Here is a 9,633-nt window from a genome sequence, read left to right on the forward strand (position 1 = left end):
CTCATTTCTCCAGTCCCAGATTAAATTAGTTGCATTTACTTCATAATAACCATCCACGTCCAATACCGAATGCATGAGTTGTACAACCGTATAGGAATCGAATCTCTTCATCTCCGTGGATGAGCCCAAGTTGGCCATCGCGTCAGTTTCTGCGTTTTCTTCCCTCGGGATATGGGTGATTGCCAATTCCCTGAATCGTGCGAGCAGGGTCTGGAATTTCACTACATATTGTTGCATGCATTCCTCTTTGGTGCCGAGGATCCTGTATACCTGATTTACTACCAGTTGGGAATCACATTTGATTTCTATGACCTCGGAGTCCAGTCCCCGGGCTAGCTTAAGTCCTGCAATCAAAGCCTCATACTCGTCTTCATTGATAGTCAAGGGAAATATTCTTATGGCCTGCCTCAGGGTTTCTCCCGAGGGTGTGTTTAGTACTACCCCGAGCCCGGACCCTTTCACGTTGCAAGATCCATCTGTGAACAAGATCTAGACTCCCAATATCGATTCTGACTCCATCACTTCTTCTCTGGTGGCCAAAGGCAACATTCCAGGACTGAAATCAGCCACAAAGTCGGCCAAAACTTATGACTTGATCGCAGTCGTGGGTTTGTACTCTATGTAAAATTATTCATTTCAACTACCCATTTAGCTAGTCGACCTGAAAGTTTTGGTTTGTGAAGGATACTCCGTAAGGGAAAGGTTGTCACCACGGCTATCGGGTGGCATTGAAAATAAGGCCAAAACTTTCGAGCGGCAATTACGAGATCTAAGGCCAATATTTCGAGGTATGGGTAGCGAGTTTCCGCTCCCGTTACAATTTTACTAACATAATATATAGGAGATTGCATACATTCTTCTTCACGGACCTAGATGGCACTTAATGCTACCTCCAAGACCGCTAAGTAAATCAGTAACTGTTTGCCTTCCTCTGGTTTCGATAATAACGGAGGGCTCGATAAATACCTTTTCAAATATTTCAAATCCTGTTGGAATTCCGGAGTCCATCCGAAGTTGTTCTTCTTTTTCAGAAGTGAGAAGAAGTGATGACATTTTTTTGAAGACCGGAAAATGAACCTGCTTAAAGAGACTGCTCTTCTTGTTAACCTCTGAACTTCTTTCACATTTGATAGCTGGTCGGGAATGTCTTCAATGGCTTTAATTTTATTGGGATTAACTTTGATCCCCCTTTGTGACACCAGGAACCCTAAGAACTTACCGGAGCTGACTCCGAATGTACACTTTTCGGGGTTAAGCTTCATGTTGTGCTTCCTTAAGATGTCAAAGGTTTATTGGAGGTGCTTAAGATGATCACCAGCGTTCAAAGACTTGACCAACATATCATCTATGTAAAGTTCTATTGTTTTCCCTATTTATTTTTCAAACATTTTATTCACAAGCCTCTGATAAGTGGCTCCGATGTTCTTAAGCCCGAGAGACATCACATTATAGCAATATGTGCCAAAGTTCATTATGAGCAAACAATTTTCCTAATCCTCCGGGTTCATTTTGATTTGGTTGTACCCAGAATAAGCATCGAGGAAACTCATCAACTTGTGCCCGGCAGTCACATCAATCATTTGATCAATGTTTGGCAATAGAAACGAGTCTTTTGGGCACGCCTTATTCTGATCCTTATAATCTACGCACATGCGAAATTTATTCTTATTCTTTGGAACTACTACTACGTTAGCTAGCCAGTCGAGATACTTTACCTTCCGGATCGAACCGATATCAAGCAATCGAGTTACCTCTTCTTTGACAAGCCTATTTCTGACCTCGACAATGGGGCATTTCTTCTGCCTTACCAGATGGATGTTGGGATCCATACTTAACTTGTTCACGACCACATCTAGCGGGATACCTTTCATATTCACATGCGATCATGCAAAACAATCAACATTAAATTTGAGAAATTCTATAAAACCTAACATTAGCTCGGGGTTTAGCCTTGCCCCGAGTGGAATTTCCTCTCCAAGAACTTCTCAAACAATGCGACTTGTTCGAGTTATTCCGCTGTGTATTTGGTTGCGTCCGTTTCTTCTGGCACATGAAAATACCTTGGTACCTGATAGGATTCCGATGACTCCCCCTCTCTTTGTCAACTTCATTTGGCTCGGGAGCAGGCGTTGGTTCCTATAATTGCTATGCTGCACGTTCCTTCTCTTTGCTACTAGAAACCGAGATCATGTTCATCTCTCTTGCTATCGGTTGATATCCTCTAATTTGTTTAATTCCCTCCGGAGTTGGGAATTTCATAAGTTGATGGTATATTGGCAGCACAACCTTCATCCTGTGTAGCTATGATATTCAAAGAATAATGTTGTAGCCTATATAGTCGTCTACTACTTCAAATAGGGTCGTCTTCATTACCCCTTCAGCGTTTGTGGGCAACAGGATCTCCCCCCGGGTCGTCACACTTTCAAAAGAAACCCGACGATGAGCTTTGTGGCCTAAATGATGCTTCTGGTTAGCTTGGCTTGCTCTAGCACTCTCCATTAGATAATATTGGCTGAACTCCCTAGGTCCACCAAACAACATTTAATTTTAAAATCTAAAACATTAAGAAATATTACCAGGGCATCATTGTGTGGTAGTAGGAGTCCATCAGTGTCCTCTTCCGTGAAGGTGATATCGTCCTCGGTGACTTCACGAAGTCTTTTGGTGTGGGTTACCAATACCTGTCTTTTCTACGGCTGAGAAGATTACATCATTGATCTCGTTCCCTCCAAAAATCATGTTGATCGTTAGACGAAGAGGATCTTCTCGCGTCTTTGAGGGCTTCGCGTTATCCGGGTTGCGACCGTAGTTGTTTTTAGCTTGGTCGCTCAAGAACTCTATGAGATGGCCGTTTTTCAGCAATGTTGCCACCTCTTCGCACAGATGTCGGCAATCCCCAGTCCGGTGGCCGTTGGTCTCATGATACTCACACAATAGGTTAGGATCCCTCTAACTGGGGTCGGATCTCATCGGCCTTGGAAATCGTACTTCCTTAATATTCCTCATTGCCAATACCAGTTCCACCACGTCGATGTTAAAATTGTACTCGGACAGTCTGGGATAGGTTGAGTCTCGGGAACCCGATACCTCTTTATCCTGCAACGATTTGTTATTTCGGCCACGATCAGCTCTCATATCGATAGCAAGCCTAACCGCCGATCGGAAACCTCCGTCGCATCCTTCGGCCCTTTCATAGGGCAAAAATCAACCTCAAGAAGACCGTCAATCTACGTCAAAATCATCCTTCAACTTTTCATTACTCTTCTCCTGGTCCCGAGCCTTGGTTGATGCCGGGAAACTGAGCTGGTCATCCTCTATTCTTATCTTCGATTCATAGTGGTAGTGGACATACGCCCATGTTGTTGCTTAGAACTCGATAAGAGTTTCTTTTAGTTTTCGGGAATCATTAGAGCTCCTCGGGTTCAACCCCTTTGTGAACGCCTCAACTGCCCATTCATCAGGCACGAACGGTAGCATTATTCTTTCCTTCTAAAATCTGGTTATGAACTATCACAACAGTTAGGACTCTCCTTGCACAATTCTAAATATGTCGGCTTTTCGGGCATGCACCTTCCTGGCCTCGACATGGGCCTTGATAAAAGAATCTGCGAGCATCTCGAAGGAATCTATTGAGTGCTCGGGGAAAAGTGAATACCATGTCAGGGCCCCCTTCGTGAGGGTTTCCCCAAACTTCTTCAGGAAGACTCGCTTAATCTCGTGCAGAGCTAAGTCGTTTCCTTTCACCGCCATTATATAGGTGGTGATATGCTCTTGAGGATCCAAGGTCCCATCATATTTTGGCACATCTGGCATTTTAAACAGCTTCGGGATTAGCTTCGGTGTCGTGCTTGATTTGAACGGCAACTGGGTGTATTTCTTTGAGTTCGGCCCTTTCAACACTCGCGGTGTGCCCGAGATTTGATCTATTCGAGCATTTATTTCCCTCATAAACTGCATGAGTTTGATTTTAAAGGAATCATTATCATTATTGTTACCAGATCCGTTGTCGTTCCCCCCGGCCCTGTCGAAGTAGACCTCACCCCTCGGGGTGTTGTTATCAACCCTTTGTGCTGTTTGGTTTGGGGGAGCACCGGGAGGAACTGTACCTCTTCCATTCGTATTGTTGGAAGTGCCCGACAATGCCTGCCGCAACTTTATCATGACCTGATCTTGTTGCAAGAGATGGCCCATAATATCCTTTTGTTGTTTCCTCAGGATTCTTACTCAACGTGCTCGTCTTTAGCATCATCGGGAGTTGCCTCCCGAATGTGTCGTGGATATTGCCCGCCATGGACTGGGGTGGCTTCATCCCCCGCGTTGCAGGTCTTGCTAATCGAATCTTCGTGTTGAGGCTGATTTCCTTGGGCCTCAATGTTGTGCGTGATGTTGACATCGTTATGTGCCATTTTTAATGATTTTTTGCTAAGAAACAAAGAATTAAACATGTTAGTAATAGATGCAAAGATCAACTCAATTACGCAACTGTCTAAGCCCTACGGTGGGCGCCAAACTATTTACTCGTAAAACGGTATAGTTGAATTTGTAATGTGGTTTATAGACAAGTGAATCGATTTGATCCCAAAATGATAAATAAATTAAATAAAATGCAAGACTTAGCGTTGAAATCGAGATAAGGCAGTAGATAGCTTGGTTCCGAGAGCAGAGCTTCCGGAGGCAGTAATACAAGTATCAATAGACAAGAAATAAAATATTATTGAGCTTTTGAATAGTATATATCATAAGTTCAGCAGAAAATTTGTGTCCTTACAATGACTGTTGAAGTCACTATTTATAGTTGCACATAGGGAACAAGGTCCTAGGATCAAGCCCCCTCTTAAATGACACTATGAGGGTTATTGAATAATGTGTAACGGCAGGCTATAAATGTTAAATTCTTTATAACGGATTGTGTATTTAATACTGCAGAATATTCCTCATTGAATGCTACCGGGTGACAGACATTTATTTGTCTTTAATAGCAATATTCCGTTCGGAGGTTTCCCGGTGCCAACCGGAGCTACTGCCCCTGGTCTTGGTTTTCACTTGTCTTGTTTTACATCTATCTCCGGTTCTACGTGTCGCTCTGTTATACAAGTATTTAATGTGAACTGACTTTACCCTGTACAATCATAATATTATTTTGTTCTTGACGTGACCTTTGTTTACTTGATCCGAGCTATAAAAATGATGTTTGTGACTTTGCCCACTTTTCCGGTATGAGAGTGCAAATAAAGTACAAGAACAACAAGATTGAGTGGAAATATTGAGAAAATGACAAAATAGTCCCTTTCTTTTTTAGGTTGGTCTAAAATACGCCTTTTAATATACACACGAGGACTCTTAGACATTTATGTTAAATAAAAGGCAAAATACTTAAAAAAACAAAAAAAAAAACTTAAACTTGACACGGATGAAGTTAATGATACCATGTCCTTAATATTTACACTGCACATATGAAGTTAAGGACATGATGTTCTAAAGTTTAACAACAAAATGTACAAATACATGACATGTTGTCCTTAATATTTACACAACATTCATGAAGTTAAGTATACCATATCCTAAATATTTAGACAACACTCATGAAGTTAAGGACACCATGTCCTTAACATTTACACTGCACATATGAAGTTAAGGACACCATGTCCTAAAGTTTAAAACAGAAGGTGCTAATTCAGGACACTTTGTCTTTAATATTTACACAACACTCATGAAGTTAAGGACATCATGCCTAGCACAGGGATATTTTCGTCTGGGAGGGTAAAAGTTTATTAAAGCACTGGCTAAAAAGTAAATACATTTTAAACAGTGGCTTAAGAGTAAATACAACTCTAATTAGTGGCTAACCGTGCACTTCCCCCTTGAAAAGACTATTCAAGATTATTACGTATTTACAAAATATCGTCACGTCGGAAAGTCCCAATTTGGGGATAATACTCTCCTACCAAAGGCGACTCAATTCCTAAAACTCAAAACCAATACCTCATTTTAAGGATAGAAACTTACTTACTACCCATCACAACCTTTAATGGACATTGAACCATTGGGATTACCGTACCTAAGTCAATACAGTATTTGATCTGTTACTGCTAATATGGAATGCATGCATCATTATAAGTTGCATCAGTGTTGATCAAGAGAAGGACGTTCCTTTGGTTTTTTCAATTTAAACAACTCATCACATGCGTCTCACAAATCAATTCCGACAAAAATAACTACCGCAGTGTGTTTAAATATAATGTTTATAAAGAGTGCTCACTTTTTATAAACAAAAAAGGCTAAAACTGTTCATGTGTAGATTTGAAGGATTATTTTAAATCAACCGTCAAACATAAAAGACTATTTTTGTCATTTTCTCGTAAATATAAAGTATAACAAATAGTGGTAGACAATGACTCTGTCCTCTGTCTACAAATGGACAAAACGAAACAGAACTTAAACTGATGAAAAAATAGTAAAGAATCCCATCTCACTGTCTGATTACTAGTATCTTTGATATCCAACCAAAAAATAGTGGTTTCAAGCAACAGCAGGCATGTCCTTGAGCCAGGCATCCAGTGGCTTACCAATTGCATAGACAATAAATCCAATCTCTCTAAGGTTTTCCACATTAACAACGTTCCTACCATCAAATATGAAAGCAGGTTTCTGCATGTTATCATATATCTTCTGGTAATCAAGATTCTTGAATTCATCCCACTCTGTAAGAATGCAAACAGCATGAGCATCCTTTGTTGCAGTGTAGGCATCCCAAACGACGGAAACTTGTTTCACGTTATTGGGACTCATTGGCTGGAGGTGAAGGGGATGATCCCAATCAAACTTGTTCATTGCAAGGTCCCTTTGGATTTGGTCCTCGTTAACCTGAGGGTCGTATATGCTCAACTTAGCCTTGTCTCCCAACAGTCCCTTGCAAACATCAATCGCAGGGGTCTCTCGAGTATCACCAGTATCCTTCTTGAAAGCAAAACCTAGAACGGCGACTTTCTTGCCTGATACTGTGTTGAACATGGAGGCAACAACGCGGTTGACAAAACGAGTTTTCTGATAGTCATTGATCTTGATTACCTGTTTCCAGTATTCAGCCACCTCCGGAAGACCATTGCACTCACAAATGTAAACCAGATTCAGAATATCCTTCTGGAAGCAAGAGCCACCGAAACCAACACTAGCATTAAGAAACTTGGGACCAATCCTCGAGTCCTTACCAACAGCATATGACACCTCTGAGACATTTGCTCCAGTAGACTCACAGAGAGCTGACATAGCATTCACAGAAGAGATTCTTTGTGCCAAAAACGCATTGGCAGCCAGTTTTGAGAGCTCAGCAGACCACAAATTGGTGGTGAGGATGCGATCTTCAGGAACCCATTGGGCATAGACATCCTTCAATGCTTGAATAGCCTTCTGGCCTCCCGGAGTTTCCCGTCCTCCGATTAATACTCTGTCTGGCTTAAAAAGGTCTTCGATTGCGGTCCCCTCAGCAAGAAACTCGGGGTTTGAGAGGATTTGGAAGTTAATTCCCTTGCTGTTGTGAGTCAAAATCTTTTCAATTGCCTCAGCAGTTTTGACTGGAACAGTTGATTTCTCAACAACTATTTTGTCAGATTTTGAGACGTCAGCAATCATGCGGGCTGCACTCTCCCAGTAAGTGAGATCTGCAGCCTTGCCTGCTCCAAGACCCCTCGTCTTGGTAGGAGTGTTGACAGAAACAAAAACGATATCAGCCTCGCGCACATGTTTCTCCACATCTGTGCTAAAGAAGAGGTTCCTGCCTCGGCATTCTTTGACTACGTCCTCAAGTCCTGGCTCATAGATGGGGAGCTGGTCGCTATTCCAGGCACTAATGCGAGGCACAGAAATATCTACAACGGCAACTTCAATGGAAGGGCATTTGAGTGCTATGACGGCCATGGTGGGGCCACCCACATATCCAGCTCCTATACAGCAAATCTTCACCATTTTCCTTTGTTCTAAACTCTGCAATAAGAAAAAGTTCAAGCATTTTCTGAGGCTGCCTTCTCAGATCAAAGGAAATGTTATATCAAAAAGCATGTGTAGACGTATAATCTACAAGCTTTCATGTGTTTATAATTGGTCATCCAATGAACCTACTGCAACAAACTTTTGTGACCTACCAGATGACATCCATAACGAAAAATAGTGATTCGACCACAAAACATGCAAAAGACTACTTTTTCTTGCATTTCTCATTGCAGCACGAAGTAAGTGGAGAATGCACAAACAAGAAAAGGTTGCTGAAACAAGGATGCATTGAAAAGTGGATACAGAAAGGGAACTCCTAGTATGGATGAAAGAGGAATCTAATCTCCGGTTCAGAGTAATATTGTAACAATAGCATAAAGCTTCAGTCAAACGGAACAATACCCAAAGGATGAGATATTGAGTCTCTGAATCAATATACTACTGCTTACATGTAATTCTGCGGACCAATACAATATTTATGAATGAGCACCGGAACTTGGAGTGGATGTAAAAATAGCACCAATTGTGCATACAAGAACAGCAAAATTTTGGTAATGACATGTAGTAACCATGATCTTGATTAGATCTGAAATGAAGAAGGAAGATTCAGACTCCAACTCTCGCTCTGCGCTCGGACCCCTAGATATAGTAAGATCTTAACAATTAACTCTGCATTTCTACAAGAAACCTAAGACTATGTGTCAAAATTAAGAAGGAAGACAATCAAACACATCCCTCATCTAATCAGATACGTAAAAAGTACTATTTTTTCCCCCCAGAGAACCTAACAAATAGCAAAAAATTCACACGAAAATCATGCACTTCCATTATTCAATCAGAAATAACAAAAAAGACCCTTTTTCTTTTTTAACAAAAGAACCTTAAATCAGGCACTTCCATTATCAAATCAGATACACGAAAAACACCCCCCCCCCCCCTTCCCCTTCTAACCTAAAAGATACCATTAAGTTCACACTTAAAATCAGGCACTACCATTGTCAAATCAGACACACAAAAAAATACAATTTTTTTCCAAAAGAACCTTAAAATTGCAGAAAATTCACCTTTTGGAACTTGGGAACCCCCACAAATCCGGTCATCAAAATCAATTCTTTTCCATAAAGGGGTCATCAAACACAAGAGTGTACATAAATGTGAATTACACAATAGTTGTAATGGATTGAGATAAAGAAAATGAAGTGAAATACCTGTGAGATCGCTCAATTGATGTGCAAAAGAGAAAGCTGAGGTGTTTAATGTGTGTGTGCGTTAAAGGCGGGTAGCTCTTTAAATAGTCGTTGCAGATCTAAGATCTCTGCGTTAGAGAACTGACAAGTCTGTAATAGGACAATCAGAGGAATAAATCTAAATATATACATATTTTAAGTTTACACAAAAATATGGGTGAGAATCATTTATACATCCCAATTTTGCTTTAAAAATTAAGTTCTCCTCCCACTTTTGATAATTAGCATTTTTCTCTCAATTTACTATTTAAAATGTCTATTCTAAACTCTATATTATCAACACTTATCGATTTTCGTTTGGTTTTTATATATTTTTTAATATCATAAATTTTTTCTCGTTTCTATTATTTATCTTATGAATTTACCTATACAACAACTAAATCTCATTTTAAAAATTTTA

At 40.5% G+C, this 9,633-nt stretch overlaps 1 protein-coding gene across 3 annotated transcripts; it reads right to left on the reverse strand.

Moving 5' to 3' along the window:
* Nucleotides 1-6,325: 6,325 nt before the first annotated feature.
* Nucleotides 6,326-9,353, reverse strand: LOC104092919 (UDP-glucose 6-dehydrogenase 3). Of its 3 annotated transcripts, none has more exons than XM_009598618.4 (2): nucleotides 9,195-9,353; nucleotides 6,326-7,980 (listed from the first exon to the last, which is right to left on the reverse strand). In XM_009598618.4, exon 2 carries the CDS (start codon nucleotides 7,960-7,962, stop codon nucleotides 6,520-6,522), a length of 1,443 nt encoding a protein of 480 aa, XP_009596913.1. In that variant the 5' UTR covers nucleotides 7,963-7,980; nucleotides 9,195-9,353; the 3' UTR covers nucleotides 6,326-6,519. The 3 variants fall into 3 exon arrangements, with proteins under 3 accessions (XP_009596913.1, XP_009596912.1, XP_033511194.1); XM_009598617.4 differs by lacking the exon at nucleotides 9,195-9,353 and adding an exon at nucleotides 9,051-9,150; XM_033655303.2 differs by lacking the exon at nucleotides 9,195-9,353 and adding an exon at nucleotides 8,436-8,687.
* Nucleotides 9,354-9,633: the final 280 nt, after the last annotated feature.

This window comes from Nicotiana tomentosiformis, chromosome 9 (assembly GCF_000390325.3).
Source record: "Nicotiana tomentosiformis chromosome 9, ASM39032v3, whole genome shotgun sequence".
Lineage (NCBI taxonomy): Eukaryota > Viridiplantae > Streptophyta > Magnoliopsida > Solanales > Solanaceae > Nicotiana > Nicotiana tomentosiformis.

What these genes read in the sequence shown, in the direction of transcription:
- LOC104092919 (XM_009598617.4), bottom strand. Translation starts at nt 9,086, where the DNA reads ATGACCGGATTTGTGGGGGTTCCCAAGTTCCAAAAG. An exon ending in GGGTTCCCAAGTTCCAAAAG is followed by an intron (nt 7,981 to 9,050) that starts GTGAATTTTCTG and finishes TTCTTATTGCAG; the next exon opens with AGTTTAGAACAAAGGAAAAT.